Source organism: Callithrix jacchus, chromosome 17, assembly GCF_049354715.1.
Source record: "Callithrix jacchus isolate 240 chromosome 17, calJac240_pri, whole genome shotgun sequence".
NCBI lineage: Eukaryota > Metazoa > Chordata > Mammalia > Primates > Cebidae > Callithrix > Callithrix jacchus.
The window spans coordinates 19,415,887-19,439,500 of record NC_133518.1 but is presented as its reverse complement, the minus strand read 5'-3'; the positions used below and the strand labels follow the sequence as shown (position 1 = coordinate 19,439,500).

The window sequence follows — 23,614 nt, the reverse complement described above, 5'->3', positions numbered from 1 at the left end:
ATTTCTCTTGGTATTTCTTCTTTCTTTTGAAATATTTTTCAATAAAATTCACTCAATACTTTAAGACCTTCAAAGCCAAATTGTAAAACAGCTTTTTTTCTTCACAATCAAAACATAAAATTCCATAGAAGAAATTAATAGGAATTATTAATTGGAGACACAAGTGAAACTATTTAAAAAAGAAAAAAGGCAGAAGAAAAGTAATGTAATGCTTTCATAAGACTTCAGATAATTCATTTCGGCATACACTAATGCTAAAATACAGTTCAGTTTCTCAGCACCAAATAGATAAACTGCTAATTCTTCTCTGCCCTGAACCAATCTCAACAAGACACTCACTCCAGCATCCTTTGATAAATTATCCATTGTTCCCTAGAATAATTATCACAGAGCTCCTAGTACACAATAACATGTGCAGAAGTATGCTTCATTAAGTGTTACTAACTGGCTGCTCAGTTTTGAGTGCTTCAAAGTGAACATGATAATAAACAAACCTTGAAATTATTATTTTTAAATCTTAGTTAGTGGGATGTTACAAGTTAAGTTTTCAGGATTCAACTGAAATATGCCAGTGCTTAGTACTGTGCCTATTACATAGTAATTGCCTAACAAATGTTTTGTGTTTTTTTTTTTGGGGGGGGGCGGTGAATACCACATAGAAGTTCCTATCTTTGCAGCTGGTAAGGGATTGTTAAGGTGACTGAAATATCTTAACAAAAGAAAGTGGCTAAATGATCAACAAATATTTACTGCATACTCACTATTTAAAAAGCATTGTGCTGGATTTCTGCTTCCAGCCATGATGGCATAACAAGGACTGAATTTAATCTTCCACCATAAACAACTAGAAAACTAGAAAAATGTTCGCAACAATATTTTCAGGTGTTTGACAATAGGCAAAGAAGAGCTGTGAACCCTGAAAGAAGAGAAACAAATGGAGTGAGCTCTGCAATTGCTCCAACTTTCTTGGAAGAGATTTCCAAACTATCAGCACACAGGGCAGGAAACCACACAGAGCCTAGCAACCTCTAGAGTTGGAGAAACAAAGATTAGAGTTGGAGGATAATGAGGCAGCTAGAACATGTGGGGCAGGGTTCTGGAAAGGCAGAGAATTAGAGTCCCAGAAAAAATAAAAAAAGAAAAAATCGAGGCCGGGCGCGGTGGCTCACACCTGTAATCCCAGCACTTTGGGAGGCTGAGGCGGGCGGATCACGAGGTCAAGAGATCGAGACCATCCTGGCCATGGTGAAACCCCGACTCTACTAAAAATATAAAAATTAACCGGGCATGGTGCCACATGCCTGTGGTCACAGCTACTCGGGAGGCTGAGGCGGGAGAATCGCTTGAACCCAGGCGGAGGTTGCAGTGAGCTGAGATTGCGCCACTGCACTCCAGCCTGGCGACAGAGTAAGACTCCGTCTCAAAAAAAAAAAAATCGAAACATTTCCAAGTTTAATGAAAATGACATATCCACAAATCCAAGAATTTTAATGAATTTTAACCAGGATAAACACATACATACACCCCAAGAAAAACTAAGGTACATCATAATAAATGACTTAAAATCAGAGATAAAGACAAACTCTTACAAAACATTGTATTATGTGCTATAGTAGATACTAAGGTGAATAAAGAATATAGTGCTTGCCTGGAGAAGGATATTTTAATTTCTGTTTATATGTAAATGTGATTTGCATCTAAGGCATTCAAATTTCCTTCTAGGCCTAGGAAAATAAGAGGCAGGATCCAAATTCTAACGTGTGGTTACAGAAATTGGTAAGTTTGGTTCACAGAGTGGGCAGCATTGGAAAACAAGATTTTAAAGAAGAATCCAGGAGCAATGCCAAAATTGAGAACCTTGCAAACAATGCAATGCAGAGTTCGTTTGCATTAGAGGAAGAGGCAAAATAGAGTTTGATCTGAGGTGAAGTTGCAAAAAATAAAAGATATTTCAGGAAAAACATTGGCAAGAAAGACTCTTCTGTGGCAGAACGGGCACAGTGGCTCATGCCTGTAATCCCAGCACTTTGGGAGGCCCAGGCGAGTGGATTACTTGAGGTCAGGTGTTCAAGACCAGCCTGGTCAACGTGGTGAAACCCTGTCTCTAATAAAAATACAAAAATTACCAAGACATGGTGGCATGTACCTGTAATCCCAGCTACTCAGGAGGCTGAGGCACAAGAATCGCTGAACCTGGGAGGTAGAGGTTGCAGTGAGCCAAGATTGCACCACTGCACTCCTGCCTGGGTAACAGAGTGAGTGAGATTCCATCTCAAACAGGAAAACCTTAAACAAAAAAGTTTTAAAGGAAGATTCGTCTTTGGTGTCAGAATTTGGGTTAACTCAGAATGAAGACTCCTCCAGAGGAGTAGAAGATGAGCTGGGAAGAGTCTGAGCATTGTGCCCGGTAGGGATCCATAATCAAATAAAAAACTCACGACCTGGGAATGGAAATTCCCATTAAGACGTCCTAACACGGCTTATCATTCCACATTTTTAGACCTCAAGTCCTGAAGACCGTTGCTTGAGAAAGCTGCCTGTTTCTGTCCTTTCTTTATCTTTTCTATTTTCTGATGGTCAAAAATCTTCTAACTAGCCAGTCTGATTGCAGTTTCTTTCTCTTCCAACTCATGCTGAACAAACTACCAAGCAGTCTTTTCCTGAATGCTGTCTGCATCGGGTCTGTCCACGTTTCCTCAAAAGCCTTCGATGTTTCACAGCCAATACCTCCCAATCTTATGTCCCCATTTGGTCTATTTGTTTCTATTTCCCTAATATTCAGTGTCTGATCTATTCATGCCTACGTCTCCTTCTGTCATCATTGTGTCTGCTTGTCTACTTTTGTTCATGTTGCCCATGTTCTCTTTTTCTCGCCATCCTTCAGTTACTACCCCTGATCCTTAAAGCTTTTCCTTATGGCTGTCCAGGGTTAAGAACTACTACAGGAGTCAAAATCTTGTTTATAAGATTTAGTAATTAATTTTCAGTACCACTGAACAATGTTCTACTAAGATGACTTGTGTTCGTTTCTATTTCTTTAAGTTATTAAGTTTTCTGAGGGTTAAGTCTATAATTAATCTTTCTTCTGTAGTCTCAAATGCCTAAGACCCTTTTTAGATACATAAAAGATCAAGAAATAATTATTGATTGATTGATACTCAAGTCCATAATTCAAATAAAATGTCTAAAGGTATGTGTGTATATTCCTGTTGTTCTAAAAATTATCTACTTGATTATAATAAATTTTTTTTCAAAGAACTGAGAAATATGCAATATAAGATAGAAAGACTCTTAACTATATATGCACATACACATATATACAACTTGTATTGCATATGTAGTTCTTTATATATACACTAAACTTTTCTGTAACCAATTCCTACTTTGCAGTGATTTGAGGCCAGACTGTGAAATTGGACTCCTTAGCACAGAAACATAAATCTGTTAAGACTAAACTAAATTTCCATGTCTTTTTGTCAATAGAGGAGGGAATCAAAGATCAGAATGAAATGATGGATGCATGATAAGTAGCAAATCCACATTGACCTAGAGAACAATCCTTGTCCTATAACTTAAGAGACAAATGCTCACTGACAGGTCATGTCATTGGTATGGGTGATTTTTTAACAGCCTTAAATAAAATTGAGGCAGAGTCTGCAATGAGAGCTTCCTCATTCTCTTCCTGAACATAAAAAGTAATTAGATATCATTGGAAAAGACAATCACAATTTGAAAGCCTTATTTGTTCTAAGATGGCTTTCTATAGGCTTCTCTGTATTAACTCATATTAATTTAAGATTATGGACTCAAGTAATACATTAAATTTCAGAGAAGTCACTAGAAGAAATTTTAAGAACTATCATTTATTATTTATTTATTTACTTATTTTTGGAGACTGAGTCTCACTCTGTCACTCAGGCTGGAGTACAGTGGTACGATGCCAGCTCACTGCAACCTCCGCCTCCTGGCTCAAGCAATTCTCCTGCCTCAGCCTTCCAAGTAGCTGGGGCTACAGGTGTGCACCACCACGCCCAACTAATTTTTGTATTTTTAGTAAAGACAGGGTTTCACCACGTTTGCCAGGATGATCTCAATCTCTTGACCTTGTGATCTGCCCTCCTTGGCCTCCCAAAGTCCTGAGATTACAGGCGTAAATCACCGCACCCAGCCCACTTAATTATTATAATCTAGTCTTTGGCATTTGTATCTAAAGAACAAATGAATATGAATACGAATAAAGGAATATGTTTTTCAGAAGAAGCAGAAATAGCTCCACTCAGTGTATTTTTAATACTGTGATTCCATTTCCATGTTATGAAAACTTAGTATATAATTTTGTGCCCATCACACTTAGCAGATGACCAAAAATGTCATCTTTTGTTTTTCCCACAATTAATATCATGCCAGAATTAAAAGATACCTAGAAGGTACTAAGGACATGGTATGATTTATATCAAAGAAAAAAATGCAGAGCACATAGTTCCTCACATAGGAAACTGTTACTGTGGGCACATGTTAAAGAACTAGTTTCAACCTCCTGAAACCCTAAGAGGGTAAAATTACCATAAAAGTCAACAATTGGGTCCGTGTTGACTGCCTCTTCTTCAAACTGTTTTAGGAACAGACCAATATAATGTTAATGTCATCAAATTTTATTAAAGTCAATGAGATCGTTAATTTTCATTCTTTTCAGTGGGCATTCTTTAATGTAGCAATTTAGAAGTGAGAAAATTACCACAGTCCTTAGTATCTAAACAAAGAAATATCAGTGCAGACATTGCACATTTGAATCTTGAACCGTTAGATGAAATTAAGATATTTTATGAAACTAATTCATTGGTGACTAGATTTTGAGAAAGTTCTGGTTTTCTATAGAAGCTAATTTTATAACATAGTCTTATTACACAGAGAACTGCCACTCCAGTACTCTAATTAGAGAAATTCAGTCTTACATCAAAAAAAAAAGAAAATTAAGACAATGCAATTTTAAAGGCTGCCAAACTGATATGCTTCCCATGAGAACATAAAGAAACCAAAGGAATGATTTTGAGGGAACTTGTTAAATTCTTTTATTAAGCAGCCCTGAATGTAACCAAATGAGATTAGCTAGGATCAGAGTTGAGTTGAAGCTAAACGAATTCTGACAATGCTTTTCTTTCTCTTAAGATTTCTTGAGTACATAGGTCACCTGAATTAATTGTGTGAGGCATAAATTCAGGAGGAAGGAAGGGAGAGAGCAAGGGAGGGAGGGAGGGAGGGAGGGAGGGAGGGAGGGAGGGAGGGAGGGAGGGAAAGAATCCCTGCCAGCATTCAAGGGATAGCAGAGTCCAGGCCACAACCTTCAGAATCAATTATTGGTTTCTAGACTTAAATGTTTTGTGTGAAACATTCTCATCAAAGAATACAAATGTACAAGTCAGAGGTGACCCTTTACTTTCATTACTGTTCAGATTCAATACCTTGCCTGACCCAATCTCCATGATGAAGTTTATGCTCTAATATATGGCAACATTTGTGACATCCAGAGAGCAGCTCTGCCCAGTTAATGGTCATGGTGGCTTCTCCATCTTCACATGCACTAGCAGGCCGATCAAACAGGGAAATCAAGGCTGCTGTGAAAGCAATTGCTTGAACCTTGACAGAGACATTGAAAGAAAAACAATCATGGACAGGATAACTGTTGCAAGAAGATTCTATGTTATTTTTGTTTAATAAGGAGTAGCTATTAAGAATTTCTTTAATATTATTTAAAGAATGCAGGCAGTTATACTAAAAAAAAATGAGAACAATTATGAGGTTGCTGATACAATTACCAAAGGGCAGTCTTACTTGTTTTTAAGATACATTTGTCATTAAAACAAGAAGAATGAAAAGCTTTCACAATTACAAAAGGAAATTGTTCAAATTAGCCTACCTCAGAGGTCACAGACATAACCTAGTTTCATTCAGTAGTAATAATTTTTCATAGGTTGAGTGAAATTTGATATGAAGACAGAAATAATATATCCAATATCTACGTATCAGACGTGCCCTTTCTAATCCTTTTGTTATGATACAGGCAATGAGCACTCACTAGGAAATTGGTCCTGAGAAACCTAATACTCTATGTAGGAAAATCAGAACAATAAATTTGAAAGAATGTTGAGGGATAAATGTAGATATTTAATATTAAACATTTATTCATATTGGGATCTAATAAATTAAGCATCCTATGTTAAAAAGTTAGCAAGATCTTTTTTTCTAAATAAGAAAAGTGAGACTATACACAGACCAAAAAGACAAACAAACCTACACACAGAATGAAGATTTGTTTTTGTAAGCAAGAAGACAAACTATGACCTAATCCATCTCTTTCATGTCCAATGTGTATATAATACCTAATGTAATTAAATTTGGAGGTCACAGTCTTTGCATTTTAATTTCTATTTTAAACCACAGTTTGATGATTAAATCCATAATATTCAATCTTAATCTACCCTCACTTACCTTTCCAGTTATATGTCCAAAAGAAAGAATTGATTCATTGGCATCAAGAGGATCATACCAATAATCCATGCAAATTGGTGTTCCTTTCAGGCCTTGGAGTTTGTATTGGCAAGCAAATTCTTCTTTGGACAGCAGATCATAGAAACAAATCTCTTTACTTGTAAAAGCCACTGCTATCTAAAGTAGCAGAGTAGAAAATCAGAAAGTATTTCTGATGGATTTAGCAAAATTAATATGCAAAGCAGACATGCCAATCTAATTGCCAAATCAGACATTTTTCTCTGAGGATCTTTAACAGTTTTACAAAAGTAAAGAACAGCAGCATAAATGTACTTTATCCTAACTTTGGAATCTAGCCAAGAAGAAACTTTTCCCATTAGAGACATTTGAACATGCTTTCTTTCCTACCCCTATTCCACACACTCATCAACATCCCCATCCGTGGGAGACTAGACCACTAATCATATAGCAGAGACTAAGGCACAGAAATATAGCATCATACAGTTATACCAGAAACTTTACAAATCATGTTTTATAATGCAAACAGAGGCTTTCATGGAAATCATTTGATATAGACTCTATCAGTAGCTTTATCTGAAGTCCAGTAAAATCCTAAAGGCCATTTCAGAAAGGGAAAATTATTTAAAAACATAAAAATGAGTCAATAGAAAATGTCCCTGTCGGAGGGGAGCACTACACACCGGGGTCTGTTGAGGGGAATAGAGGAGGAACAGTGGGGGGTGGGGAGTTGGGGAGAGATAGCATGGGGAGAAATGCCACATATAGGTGAAGGGGAGGAAGGCAGCAAATCACACTGCCACGTGTATACCTATGCAACCATCTTGCATGTTCTTCACATGTACTCCCAAACCTAAAATGCAATAAAAAAAAATGTCCCTGTGGAGGATCACATATTGGATTTACTAGAAAAAGACTTCAACTATATATATATATTCAAACAACTAAAGAAAACAAGGTCTAAAGAAATAAAGGAAAGCATGTGGCTGGGTGCGGTGGCTCATGCCTGTAATCCCACCACTTTGAGAAGCCAAGGCAGGAGGATTTCTTGAGACCAGGAATTCAAGAACAGCCTGAGGAACATAATGAGACTCCCATTTAAAAAAAAATTAGAATGATGTCTCATCAAATAGATAATTTTCATAAACATGTATAAATTATTAAAACCACATCCTGCCAATCTTTGCCCTTTAATTGGAGTGGTTAGTCCATTGATATAATTACTGAGAAGGTAAGATTTACATCTGTAATTTTTCTAACAGAGCCCCATAATCCATGAAGTGAAAACTAAAATTATTGACGACAGCGTAGGCATTTCAATCATAACAGTTGGATATTTCAATACTCTACTTTCAATAATGAATAGAACAACTGAGCTGAAGATCAGTAAGAAAATGAAGACTTGACAAACACCATAAACCAACTAGATCAAACATATGTGTAAAGAACACTTCATTCCAACATCAGCAGGATGCATTTCTTCTCAAGTGTACATGGAACATTCTTCAGGGTAGTCCATATATTAGGTGATAAAACGAATCTCAATAAATTTAAAATATTTGAAATTATATACATTGTATTTTCAAACACAATGGAATGAAATTAGAAGTTTCATTCAACAAAATAAAATTTGGGAAATTCACAGCTACGTGGAAATAAAACAACACACTTCTAAGTAACCAATGGGTCCAAGAAGAAATCTCAAAAGACATTAGAAAACACATTCATATGAATGAAGACAAAAACACAACATACAGAAAAGTTATGTAATAGAGTAAAGGCAATGTCTAGAGTGAAATTTAGATTTGCAAGCATCAATCTAAAAAAAAATCTGAAATCAATAACCTAACTTTCTGTCTTAAGAAACCAGAGAAAGAAGAGCAACCTAAACCCAAAGCCAGCAGAAGGAAGAAAAAAAATAGAGATTAGTACAGATATAAAACAAATAGAGAAAAACAATAAAATCAAACTTAGTTCTTTGAAGGGATAAACAAAATTGGCAAAACTTTAGCTAGACGAACCAAAAAAAAAAAAAAAAGACGATACCAATTATTAAAATGAGAAATAAGAGTGGACAGTACTGTCAATGTTGCAGAAATAACACATTAGAGAATAAAATAATTATATGCCAAGAAATTAGTTAACATTTATGAAATGAATAAATTTCAGGAAACACAAAAACTATGGAAACCAACTCAAGAAGACAGAAAGTATCAACAGAACTATGACAAAAGATGAAAGTAATAATCCAAAAAAGTGTCACAAAGAAAATCCTCAGATGGCTTCACTGACAAACTCTACTGAACATTTCAAGAAAAATAATACCAATACTTCTCAAACTCTTCAAAAAATTACAGCAAAGGTAGCAGTTCTCAAATCATTTTATCAGGCCAGGATTATCCTAGTACTGAAACCATACAAAGACATCACAGGAAAAGAAAACTGCAGATCTATAGCCCTTATGAATATAAATGTGAAGTTACTGAATACTAGCAAAGAGAATCTAGCAACATACAAAACGTTTACACATAATAGCAAAGTAATATTTATCCCAGGAATGCAAGGTTTAACATAAAAATCAAAACATCATATTAATAGAATAAAAGACAAAGCTATAAGATAATCTTAACAGATGCAAACAATGCATTTGACAAAATCCAACACATTTTCATGATAAAAACACTCAACAAACCAGGAATAGAAGAGAATTTCTTAACCTCATAAACAGCATATACAACAACAACAAAAACCCTACAGCTGACATCATATATAATGGTAAAAAATAAATACATTTTCCATAAGATCAGAAACAAGACAAGGATGTCCACTCTCACCACTTTAATATGGTATGGAGTTTCTAGACAGATAAATTAAGCAAGTAAATGAAATTTTAAAATATCAATATTGGAAAGGAGGAAGTTAAACTAGCTCTATGTCTCTGTTTGGAGATAATATGATAGTATATACAGGAAGTATTAGAAATGCTTAAAAGAACTACAGAACTAGCACATGACTTCAGCAAAGTTGAAGAATATATTGTCATTTTTGAAAGATCTATTGTATTTCTATACAATAAACAATCTGAGAATTAAATTACCAAAGGCAGTGTTAAGAGAATGTAAAAATTGAGATGCAATTTTTGCAAAGTATAAACCTGATAAATTATACCTACCCAGAATATATAAAAATACTCTCAAAACTCAATGATAATAATAATAAAAGAAACCCAATTAAAAAAGGGAAAAGATTTGGATGGACATTTTACAAAAGCAGATATACATGTAGCAAACCAGCACATGAAAACACTCTTAAGATTATTAGTCACTAGGTAAATGTGAATTAAAGCCATAATAAGATATAAATGCAGACCTTTTAAAATGGCTAAAATTAAGAGAAAAAATAACTGACCATACCAAGTGTTTGTGAGGCGACATCCACATAATGGAATACTACAGAGCAATAAAAAAGTAGTAATATACCTCAAAACACGGATAAATCTCAAAATAGTTATGCCAAGTTAAAAATAAAAAGGAAAAAAGAATACAACACAGTACGGTGCCAATTTCACAAAACTCTAGAAAATCCAAATTAATCTATAGTGATAGAAAGCAGATCAGTGCTTGCTTAACAAAAAAGGAATCGGGGAAGTTACAAAGAGTACAAGAAAACTTTTGAGGGTAATTAATATGTTCATTGTCTTCTTTGTACTGTTGATTTTTCACAGGTACATGTATGTATTAAAATCTATCACGTTGTGACACTTCACATATGCAGTATATTTTGTGTAATTATATTTCAATAAATCTGCTTTAAAAAGAAAAGAAAGGCAACATTCTTCAAGAGTCTATGTTGAGTAAGCACAAAAGAAAAGCTAAGATATCCATGGAATACTATGCAGCCATAAAAAATGATGAGTTCATGTCTTTTGCAGGGACATGGATGAAGCCACCATTCTCGGCAAACTAACACAAGAACAGAAAACCAAACACCACAGGTTCTCACTCATAAGTCGGAGTTGAACAATGAGAATATATGGACACAGTGAAGGGAACATCACACACCAGGGCATGTCGGGGAGTGGGGGGGCTAGGAAAGGGATAGCATTAGAAGAAATACCTAATGTAGATGGCAGGTTGATGGGTATAGCAAACCACCGTGGCACATGTGTACCTATGTAACAAACCTGCACATTCTGCAAATGTATCCCAGAACTCAAAGTATATATATAAAAAAAAGATTTTAGTTATCAGTGCTGAAAAGAAACAGATGAACACCATATGATAATAACAGAATACTGCACACAGATATGAAAATAAATCATCTGGACTAGAACGATCCTTTAATTCATAAAAGTTAAGTATTAGCACCAGAGACTTAGCAAAAAGAAACAATTCAATGTTAGCAGCCACTATGAAGGCAGCAAAGACTGAAGCACAGGCCTGAAGTTGGGCTGCCTCAGTTTACAAATCTTGGCAATACTGATTACATCCTGTGTGACCTAGGGCAAATCATACAGCTTCTCCTTGTGCAATCTCTCATTTGCAAAGTGGGAATAATGTCTACTCCTTGGTAATTTTGAGAGGATTAATAGATCAGGGCATAGGAAGCTAATGAGGATGAGAATGATTTACAGTTCAAAACAATAAAGCATCCATTTTCCCACTAAAAATAACTTGGCTTTTTGGAGAAATGGTGATTTAGGTCTGGCATAGGAAATATACAAGATGATTCTGGAACATTTTGTCATACCAGGAAACAAAGAAGCTTTCAAGAGCTGTTAGGATTATAAAAAGACTCAGAAGCTGACTTGCATTAGTTCCTACTCTCTAAAGAGGGTACAATTTTTGAATGGGATAACAACTCAGTAGATTAAAACAAATCAAAAATTTTAAACCCTTTATTTTTCAATTATACTGATAGTAATAATAGAGAATATCTTTAGAGAGTATTAGAAAAGCAGCTCATTATTTTGAAAACTGGCAAATAAATGTGAAAAATTAGGCATTTATTCTGCCCTTAATTTGCACCACATGATAACTAAGTGATTGATGGGGATATTTCTTTTAATAGAGATATTCTAGCTTAAAGGAAAAGAAAATTGTCAAATTAGAAATCACCATCTTGCCCCTAAAAAATTAATAGATCTAGGAATAATGAGCAATAACTGCTAACATCTCAAGAAGAGAAAGAACCAGTAGGTATTTAATACCTACTGACTGAAAAACACATAACCACCTATTCTAAACAAACCACTCTGAAGCTACTCAAGGATTTAGACTTGAATACCAATTGACTGGAAAATTCAGGGAACGGGGTGGACATATTAAACAACACCATGTAGACACAATCTGTAAAACCCAGACTGTGGAAAATTCTAAAGGACACACCTTGGTTTCTTTAACAGAAACATCAACAGCAACAGCCAAAATTTGCAAAAATATAAAAAATTAAAAAATAAAAGCATTTATATCAAAAGAGACATAGTAACCATTCACAATATCTGGACCTTATTCAGATCTTCATTGACAAACTATTAGTAAGAAAATCAGGAAATATGTACATGACTGGCTATTTCATGACATTAAGAAAATATTGCTATGGATATTAAGTGTGATGGTATTTTGGCTATGCTAAAATAGAGACATCTTTTAGAAATACAGAAATATGTACAGATGAAATGATATGATGTTTCAGACCTTAAGGGGAGGAAGTATAAACAAAACAAGATTAGCTGTGAACTGAAAATGATTGCGTGAATATTGAATACATCAGTTTCTAACACTATTCTCTCTGCTTGTGTGTGCACTTGAAAATTTTCATAGTAAAATCTACCATCTGCTTAATATAAAATGTTAATCATATGGATTCTTCAAGTGCCAACCTTCCCTCACAGAATTATTTTACTTACAATATGTTATCTTGCTCAGAGATACAGGTATATGAAGATGTTTAAACTGAGTGGGCCCTAACTATTATAATGAAGACACTGACTAGCACAGTGACCAAAATTAGATAAGCAGTTCCCCTTAGTTGCATTGAGTCCTGCCATGCACTATAGTAGCCTCTCAGCTCTACCCCTAGGTCCAGGATCCTGCTGTAAACTACATAGGAGTAAAGTTTTTATGAGCTAATAATGCAGCATGGCCTCATTGAAGACAGAGCCAGGAATCTGAGTCATCAGCAGCAGTGTCATTACAAGGCACCCAAGAGAACAGCTTGGGAAATCGTACAGCTCACTTGGCACTACCTGTTCTCCATCCAGTCAGGGTAAAGCCACCAAGAGTAATGCAGCTTTCTGTTACTGACAGCCAGGAGCCCTGCCCCCTAACTTTTTTCTCTTTTACAAGTAGTAAATTTTTTTAAATAAAGAGTCTGTACCTTGTTTACATTTTCCAGAGAAACCAGGCTTGTCACCCACAGGTGTTTGAGCTTGGTGGCATCTGAAGTGATGGGGAATGTTTCTTGCAGCTTCAAATTCTCTCCCCAGATTGCTAATAAACCTTCTTTACTGATCGTCAGATAATGACTTGAACTTTTTAAGAAAATTACTTTTTGAATGATGTCCTTGTGTTTTACTGGGAGGAATTCAAGGTCCTTCCACTGGGGCACCAGAGTTGTCTTTGCTCGTTCGTCTTGCTCGTAAAGCTCTAGCAGTATAAATGAAGTCAGCTTGTCCCAGTTAATGAAGCCATCCTGGGCCACATCCACTTTGTCAAAGAGCTGCCCGTATTCTTCCTTTGTGCCCCAACCAACAATCTCTGTCATCTTCTGCATGAAGTCTTCTCTGGACATACAAACGATTTCTCCTGGCTCTGGGGACTAGAATCAGGAATCCAAAAACAATAATGAGACAACAGTGAAAGCATCATATGCACAAGAGCACTGTGCTACCCACAGAGCTGAATTTAATCAGCAATTCTGCCAACGTGAAAAGAAAAATGTCTTTTGCTTCCTAACAGTAATATACTCAAGTGAATGTAAGCTGGGGAGCAAATAATTGACAGGGCTAGAAGCTGACATTCTCAATTGCAAACGTCCTTATATCAGGAAGAATAAGGCAGGAAAAGACATGATGATGGAAACATGGAGTGATGTGAAGCTGTGAGCCGAAGAATTCAGGTCGCCTCTATTTAAGTCGGAAAAAGCAAGGAAAGGATTCTCCCCTAGAGCCTGCATTAGAAAGGCAATCCTGACAACTTGATTTTATCCCTGTAAACCCTATTTGGGGCTTCTGAACTCCAAACTGCATATTAAGACATTTGTGTGTTTTAAGTCATCGTTTTTGGTACTTTATTACAGCAGCCATAGGAAATTAAAACAGGCATATCTCCTCTTATTGCACGTTTCTTTACTGTACTTTGCCGATACTGTGATTTTCATAAGTTGACGGTTTCTGGCAACCTTGCATCCAGCAAGTCTACCAGTGCCATATTTTCAATAGCATGCCTACTTCATATCCCTGTGTCACATTTTGGTGATTCTTACAATATTTAAAACATTATTATTATTAATCTGTTATGGTGATATGTGATCCGTTATCTTTAATGTCACTACTGTAATTGCTTTGAGGCGCCATGTACCATGCCCATACAAGACAGCAAACTTAATTCATAAGTGTTGTATATGTTTGGATTTGCTTCACCAACCAGTCATGCTTTCTCTCTCCCTTTCCTTGGGCCTCCTTATTTTCTGAGACAAAAAAAATACGGAAATTAAGTCATTTAATAACCCTCTAGTGGCCTCCAAATGGTTAAGTCAGAGTTTCACATCTCTCACTTTAAATAAAAAGCTAAAAATGATTAGGTTTAATGGGGAAGGCATGTCAAAAGCTGACAGAAGTTGAAAACTCAGCCTCTTGCACCAAACAGTCAAGTAGTGAATGTAAAAGAAAAGTTCTTGAAGAAGTGCTTTTCCTTTGAACACATGGATGATAAGGAAGTGAAACAGCTCTACTACTGCTGTGAAGAAAATTTTAGTGGTCTGGACAGAAGATCAAACCAACCACAACATTCCTGTAAGCCAAGACCTAATACAGAGCAAGGCTCTCTCTTTAATTCTGTGAAGGCAGAGAGAGAAAAGGAAGTTGCTGATGACGAGTTGAAAGCTAGCAGAGGTTGATTCATGAAGTTTGAAGAAGTCATCTCCACAATGTAAAAGCGTAACATCAAGTAGAAACTGCTGATGTGAAAGCTGCCGCAGGCTACCCAGAATCTCTAGCTAAGATAACTGATGAAGGTGGCTACACTAAACAACAGATTTGCAATGTAAACGAAACAGCCTTATTTGGAAGAAGATGCCACTTAGGACTTTCATAGCTGGACAGAAAAAGTCATGCCTGGCTTCAAAGCTTCAGTGACAGACTGCATCTCTCATTAGGGGCTGATGTAACTGGTGAGTTTAAGACGAAACCAATGCTCATTTATTATCCCCCAAATCTCAGAGGCCTTAAGAATTATGCTAAATCTGGCTGGGCACAGCGGCTCATGCCTATAATCCCAGCAGTTTGGGAGACTGAAGGGAGAACTGCTTGAGCTCAGGAGTTTGAGACGAGACTGAGCAACACAGTGAGGTAAGGGCATCACTTAAGCCTGGAAGGTAGAGGCTGCAGTGAGCCATGATTGTGCCACTGCACTCCAGCCTGGGCAACAGAGCAAGACCCTGTTTCTGTGCTCTATAAGTGAAATAACAAAGCCTGAATTACAGCACATTTGTTTACAGCATGGTTTATTGAATATACACTATGGTTTACTGAAGCCCACTGCTAAGACCTACTGCCCTGAAAAAAAACATTCCTGTTAAGAGTACTGCTCCACCATGTCCTTGGTGGCTCAAGAGCTCCAACAAAGATGTACAAGAAGATTAATATCATTTGAATGCCTGCTAATACAACGCACATTCTGTAGCCCATAGATTAAGGAGTAACTTCAACTTTCAATTCTGATTATTTAATCTCTTTTGAACAGTATAGCTGCCATAGACAGTGATTCCTCTGATGGATATGAGCAAAGTAAATTGAAAACTTTCTGGAAAGGATTAACTAAAATGGCATCTAAAATGATGCCATTAAGAATATTAATAATTCATGGGAGGAGGTCAAAATGTCAAATTTAACAGGAGTTTGGGAAAAACGTTGATTCTAACCCTCATAGAAGACTTTTAGGAGTTCAAAACTTAGATGAAGAAAGTAACTGTGGATGTGGTAGAAATGACAAGAGAACTCAAATTAGAAGTGGAGCCTGATGATGTGACCGAATTGCTACAATCTCATGATCGAACTTGAATGGATGTGGAGTTGCTTCTTTCAGATGAGCAAAGCAAGTTGTTTCTTGAGATGGAATCTACTCCTGGGAAGATGCTATAAACATTGTTGAATGACAGCAAAAACATGGACTATCAAATAAACTTGGTTGACAAAGCAGTGGCAAGTTTCAAGAGTAACGACTTCAATTTTGAAAGAAGTTCTACTGTGAGTAAAACACTGTGAAATAGCATCTCATGCTACAGAGAAATCCATCCATGTGGCAAACTTCACTGTTATCTTCTTTAATGAAATTGCCACAGCCATCTGAACCTTCAGCAACCACCACCCTGATCAGTCAGCACACTTCAACATTGAGGCAAGACGCTCCACAAACATGACGTTACCTCTTACCAAAGGCTCAGGTGATTGTTAATATTTTAGCAGTATTTTAAAATTAGATATATACAGTTTTTTAGATATGTGCTATTGCACATTTAATACACTACAATATAGCTTAAACATATGTTTTATTTTGGAATAAAGTATAGGAAATAAAGAAATTTGTGTGACTCACTTTATTCTGATACCCACTTTATTGCAGTGATCTTGAACCAAATCCACAATATCTCTGAGATGTGCCTGTCAAGTGGTTTATGAAAAATGGGTGAATCCCTGAAGAGCACTTATTGAATCCAGTAAAATTACCCCATGGTAAAACTTTACTCAAAGGGCAATAAGTTAACTTCTATACATATGCCATTACAAAGAACTGTGAAGCCACATGCAATTGATTCTTGCTGTTGGTGGTAGCTATGTTCTATAAGATCTTTGAGAACACTATATTAGCAGATACTAATTGCTAATTATAGTATATTATAGGAGATACCCATTGCTCCTAGGGGAAACACAAGGTTAAGTTTCTGCAAACCTCTGCACAACTGCTCAATATATAATTTTGTTTTATGTGTGTTTCTGTTGAAAGACATCTTATTTAATATATTGTTAATTAATCACAATTAAAGTCATAGCCAGCAGCATTATAACTCATGTTTGAATGAAGCAAGCACGTGCATTTTCTCAGTAAGATACATCACAGCCTTCTTGCACTTAGGAAGACTAGCCAGCACTCCTCCACCACATTTGGGGGCCACTTTAACAGTGAAATCCTCAACAATAAACATAACATGTGAAAAACGTGGTAAAGAGATGGTAAAAAAGGACACTTGTTTACAGTATGAGAGCTGGAACAAGAAAGCAAAGTGTTGCCTTGTTGGATCTCCACTTGGAATGTACACCTTGGAAGACTTAAATTTTTTGCCACTCTGCACATGTCTGGAAAGCACCATTAAAGTGCCGTGAGTATTTACTTAGTGATTACAAATACATTTTAGGAAGCAGGCAAATTTGCAAGTATAAAATTCACAAATAATGAGCCTAACTATTTCAAATAAGGATATAGCTTAACTTAACATTGATGAGCTATTTAGTTCAGTGAGATTCATTATGAAAGAATAAATTTTTCCCACCATGTCAGAGCCAGAGTCAGGACTGGCAGAAGCACTAGAGGCAGCATATTGTGGAGCAGGTCAAACCAGTGTGGGTTTCAGCCTGGTTCCACCAGAGATTATGAGAACTACTGGCAAGCTACTGCACTACTGAGCCATAATTTACCATCTGTAAAGTAAGTAAAACAGTATCAGTTGCAAGAAACTTGTTATGAAGATTAGCTGAGATAATAGAGGTTAGTTTAATGGAGGTTAGTCCGGGCTCTTAACTAATAAAAACAACTTTCTGAGAAATAATTGATACCAAGCCCTTTGAACCAGTCAGGAGTTAATTATTCTTATCTTTGTACAATTCTTTTTAGTCTAAAATATTTAGATATCTGGAAATTTTTCAGTGATCCAGATTTTAAGTATAGAGAAAGAAACCTAGTCCTAAAAGCGCTCCATCTGAGTCAAAACTGCAAATTATTTCTGAAAACTAAGGCAATGTTGATTTTTATTTTAAACTATTACATAATGGCATCAATCAATCTCTTAGATTGTCTCATCAATCAAACAACATTTAAAAGCAGGATCTCAGTGCATTTTCTTCCTTTGAGCTAGTAATTTATTTTTATAAGAACAAGAAACTATTCTGACAAACATCAAAACAATTTCTTTTTTACATTTAAGAATGTAGAATTAGAAACAGATTGAAAATGATACATTTTCTTTCCCAAAGTAACATAAGCAATCAACTACTTACTTTTCTGCACATTGATAATACCAATATCCAATGGAGAAAGAAACAAGAAATAAGCCTAGGTTATAAAATTTGACCCAAAAAGTACAATTGTATGATATCCCTGACAGTTCTGTTACCTATTGTTCACCCATTAGTTTGTTAAGTTCAAAATGAAAGCATGTTTTTGCCATACCGTCAGTAAAATCTAGTTTGTTTTTACTAAAAAATCCGAACTTTTTTCAAGAAGCATGATGCTTTAATATGTTGTTTATGTTTATCATATGCCAACTTGAATAAATTAGTTAAATATACAATTAAGGTAATTAATCTTTAATACAAGCTTAAAAGCACAAATGCATTCACTTTTACCACACGATTAATTCTTGTTTTATCAGTGACTCCCATTCCCTGGGGCTAGAATGAATTCATTCATTTCATCACACCATATATATCATATACTGTGGTTAGGAAATTGTGCGGTAGTGAAAGTGGAGCCCTAAGTCGTAGCCTCAATTATTGCACCTCTAAGTAGGAATAATAATAACAAATTCCTAGTGCTGTTATGAGGATCTAATCATAATTTAATGTACATATGGCAATGGGATAATTTAATGTATGTATAGCAAACTTAAACTCAATAAATGTAATGCCCTGCTAAAGGGTTTTGATAATAGAAGAATTATAAATTCTGTCATCATGTCAGCAATGACAGTTCTCTGAGAATTTAGTTAAACTCGTGTGTGTTTGTAAAGCTTTGGAGGTTCTCTTAATTACTAATATTAGTGATCTCTACCAGGGTGGCTAGTTGCTAACTAGATGGTTCTTAGAGACTTCTTATGGCCCCAGAGAATGAGTGCAGGAGACTATACCAGCAGAATGGTCTGAAACCCTCTGCTTCTATGACTATTACCATCATAGCAGCAGATGCTAGTTTTTGTCTTAAAAAGAAACAACTATACACAGTGTTTCCGCTGCTCTTCATCAAAGGCACAAATAGAAAACTGTCCTAACTGAGCCTGGTGAAAGGAAAGTTAACCTGTTCCTGGAAACCATGGCCCTTTCACATATACAAAAGTGACATTTCATCCATGTGAGTAATCACAACTTGTCTTTAGCCACTTGTAGTGCTTCTCTGTAGCCAAATATCCCCATCCTGGACTTATTGGCAGAAAGTAATTCCACAGAAAGAAAGCTAGGATAACGTTTCAGTCTAAAAACCAACTTGCATATAGCATAGTTTAGTGCTAGAAACTCTTAGTTTGCATTAGATTCAATACTGAGTGGCAAAATAATTTACCGTTGAGCGGTCTTCAGAGATATACACACATATGCATACATATACACACATCTTTAAATTAGTGCTAATTTAGTTAGTGTCTGGGTTTTATGCCTGAATTTGACACATAACATTTGTATGCCTTTAACCCAGTCATGACCTCTCTCAGGATTGCATAAAGTACAAATAAGATAATCTGTATAAAGGCCATTTTCTTTATATGAAACAACTCTATTCAAGTATTAATTATTGTTGACACATCTACCACAAGATAAATTCACAATTATACACTTAATGTAGATAGGGAAATACAAGGAATTTAGGAAATTTTACTTCATTATAAAACATAGAGCATAAAATAATTCTCATTTCCTTCAATGAAAAGTTTACTACGGCTTTAATAAAACCTTTATTATTCCAATAGACAGTGTGTTCCCATTTGAATGTAAGCCTTCAAATACCAACTACTTAATAGTGTTTTTAAAGATACATGCTTTTATTCTTATGAATCCATATTATCTATGCAGTCTTTTGGAGGTAAAAATTAGTGCTCATGCCTCTGTTAGAATTCCTCCTCTATTAAAGGTGAAAAATATATGAGCCATTAGAAAATATATTCTCATTCAGCTCTTTCTAATACAATGTTTGTACATTTATTTGCTATATCTATTTAAATACCAAGAAAATAACCAGTTATTAAATTGACTACAATTGTTGCAAGAACCAGAAAACTAATATACTCAGAATGTCCATTTGATTATATCACTAGGCACAACTTCTGACCTTTTGAAAATGTTCCTGTCTTCCTTAATTCTTTTCAAAGAATATTTTAAAAATCATTTCTTTTAGCCCAAAAAGCATGTTTTGTATTTACAGTCAGTTCTAGTGAGCTGCCTGTCTATTTAGAAAAAGCATAAACCTAAAATTTCCTTCAGCTCTGAGCTTTGTAAGATTTGGATTTCAACATAATTTACACGAAAACTGAGCTCTGACCCTAAGTGCAAAACTTTAAAAATATACCCTTTTTAAGAAACTTGACAGGTATTTTTGTCATTAAGAAGAGATCATGTGCAATTGGCAACATGTGAGTGTGCCAACACACGTTTACAAATGTTTATTTGCACAAAATAATCCATGCTTATTATAGAAAATCAAGATGATAAAATCATTTATAATGCCATCAGCCTTTCAGATTTATTTCTAGGCAGAAACAAAAATGATCATTTATTATTTACAAAATAGTGTCATGATATACATACATATATTTCTGTGTTGCTTTTTCTACTTATACCATACCATAAAGTTATGCCTCCTACAATATATATTGATCTTTATTACCATTTTTAATAGCTGTACAATATTTTATAAGAAGACATATAATTATTTATAACCCATTAAAAATTTCCATTGTTCCCAATGATTTACTGTTTTATATAAACAACCCTGCAACATATATATAGATATATATTCCTACACACACATCATTGCTAAGCTATCCAATTATTTCCTAAGGGAAATTCTTTACAAGCATAATTACTGAATCAAAGAATTTACATGTTCTGAAAGATTTGTTATATATTTTGCCAAATCTTCTTCTAAATGGTTGAACAAATGTACATTCCCATCAACAAAGTATGATGTTGCCTGTTCTCAAGACCCTTGTAAAGATGGTATATTATTCTCTTTAAGACTTATCGATTGGTTGCTAAAGTATAGTTCTATTAATAAGCCTAAATATTTACATGCTTCTGGGGAAAAATATATTTCTAGAGCAGACCTTTTCTCTTTCAAAATCTGCCAACCATTAGAAATGTTGTTTATATTTTTTGTCCCCTCTTTCCAACAGCAATATTTCATAAAGAAATGAGGAAATAAATACTTTCCGTTCTCCTACTCTACAGATAAGAACTTGACCAAGACAAGAAAAAAGTCCATTTTAACACTATTGAGAGAGCATACTCCAACTTGGTCTGGGTATTTCCTCCTCTGTCAAAGGTTGACAGTGGATTAGCATGTCACTGACCCAAGATGTACTGCCCTCAAGTCATTGGTATTTGTTTCCAGATCCTCAAAATAAATATCAAATAATGAGTTGTAAGCCACTGGGAGAAATATGTCCATCCATCCATCCATTAATCTACTCATTAATAAATAGGTATTAAGGATGTACACCATATAAAGCAGCCCAGAGTAGGTATACTTATTTGTTCAGTCAACAAATGTTTATTAAGTGACTGTTCCATGCCAAACATTTTTCTAAGCACTCACCACTACACTTTTTACAATATTTTTATTTCCATAGGTTTTTTGGGAAACAGGTGGTATTTGGTTACATAGTATACTTACATAAGAGTTAGTATTTTAGTGCTGATTTGTGAGATTTTGGTGTACCCATAACCTGAGCAGTATATACTAAACCCAATTTGTAGTCCTTTATCCCTCACTCCACTTCCCACTCTTTTTCCTGGAGTCCCTAAAGTCCGTTGTACTATTCTTATGCATTTGCATCCTCATAGCTTAGCTTCCACTTATGAGTGAGAAATACAATGTTTGGTTTTCTATTTCTGAGTTACTTCACTTAGAATAATAGTCTCCAATTGCATCCAGGTTGCTTCGAATGCCATTAATTCATTCCTTTTTATGGCTGAGTAGTATTCTATTGTGTGTGTGTATGTAAAACATACATAATTTATATATATATATATAATCTATATTATATATATATATAGATATAGATATATATACACCCCACAGTTTCTTTACCCACTTGTTGATTGATGGGCATTTGTGTTGGTTCCATATTTTTGCAATTGCAAATTGTGCTTCTATAAATATGCATGTGCAATATCTTTTCTGTATAATGACTTCTTTTCCTCTGCATAGATATCCAGTAGTGGGATTGCTGGATCAAATGCTAGTTCTACTTTTAGTTTTTTAAATAATCTCCGCACTGTTTTTCATAGTGGTTGTACTAGTTTGCCTTCACATCAGCAGTGTAGAAGTGTCTCCTTTTCACTGTATGCATGCCAACATGAATTACTTTTTAATTTTTATGATTATGGTCATTCTTGCAGGAGTAAGGTGGTATCACATTGTGGTTTTAATTTGTATTTCTCTGATCATTAGCATTTTTCAGATGTGTCTTGGCCATTTGTATATGTTCTTTTGAAAAATTGTCTATTCGTGTCCTTAGCCCACTTTTTGATGGGATTGTTTTTTTCTTGCTAGTTTTGAGGTCTTTGTAGATTTTGGACATTAGCCCTTTGTCAGATGTATAGATTATGAAGATTTTCTCCCACCCTGTTTGCAATTCATATGTGTTGTCTGTTTACTCTGCTGACTGTTCCTTTTGTTGTGCAAAAGCTCTTTAGTTTAAGTCCCAGCAATTTATTGCATTTGCTTTTGGGTTCTTGATCATGAAATCCTTGCCTAAGCCAATGTCTAGAAGGGTTTTTCCAATGTTATGTTCTAGAATTTTTATAGTTTCAGGTCATAGATTTAAGTCCTCGATCCATCTTGAGTTGATTTTTGTATAAGGTGAGACATGAGAATCCAGTTTCATTCTCCTACGTGCAGCTTACTGATTATTTCAGCACCTTTTGTTGAATACGGTGTTCTTTCCCACTTTGTTTTTGTTTGCTTTGTTGAAGATCAGTTGGCTGTAAGTATTTGGGTTTATTTCTGCGTTCTCTATTCTGTTCTGTTGGTCCTTGTGCCTATTTTCATACCAGTATCATGCTGTTTTGGTGACTTTGGCCTTATAGTTTGAAATCGTAATGTGATACCTCCACATTTGTTCTTTTTGCTTAGTGTTGTTTTGGTTCTGTGGGCTCTTTTTTGGTTCCATGTGAGTGGATTGTTTTTTCTAGTTCTGTGAAGAATGAAGGTGGTATTTTGATAGGAATTGCTTTGAATTTGCAGATTGCTTTTGGCAGTATGGTCATTTTCACAATATTAATTCTACCCATCCATGAGCATGGGATGTGTTTCCATTTACTTGTGTCATCTATGATTTCTTTCAGCAGTGTTTCATACTTTTCCTTGTGGAAGTCCTTCACCTATCCTCCTTGGTTAGCTATATTCCTAAGTATTTCATTTTATTTTTTTGCAGGTATTGTAAAGGGAATTGAGTTCTTGATTTGATTATCAGCTTGGTTGCTGTTGGTATATAGGAGAGCTAGTGATGTGTGTATATTAATTTTGTATCGGGAAACTTTGCTGAATTCTTTTATCAGTTCTAGAAGCTTTTTGAAGGAGTCTTTAGGGTTTTCTAGGTATAGAGTTATATCGTCAGCAAACAGCAATGGTTTGACTTCTTCTCTGCAGATTACTTTGACAAGACAACAAGATTAATGTTCCTCAAA

General features: G+C 35.3%; 1 protein-coding gene across 1 annotated transcript in view; it reads right to left on the bottom strand.

Moving 5' to 3' along the window:
• Positions 1-23,614, bottom strand: part of WDR49 (WD repeat domain 49) — a 165,698-nt gene that overhangs the window by 123,827 nt on the left and 18,257 nt on the right. Inside the window, exons 3-5 of the mRNA XM_035278281.3 lie at positions 12,883-13,323; positions 6,487-6,663; positions 5,460-5,634 (exon numbers count right to left, since the gene is read on the bottom strand). Coding sequence (XP_035134172.3) covers positions 5,460-5,634; positions 6,487-6,663; positions 12,883-13,323 — 793 coding nt within the window. The remainder of the gene's footprint in view (positions 1-5,459; positions 5,635-6,486; positions 6,664-12,882; positions 13,324-23,614) is intronic.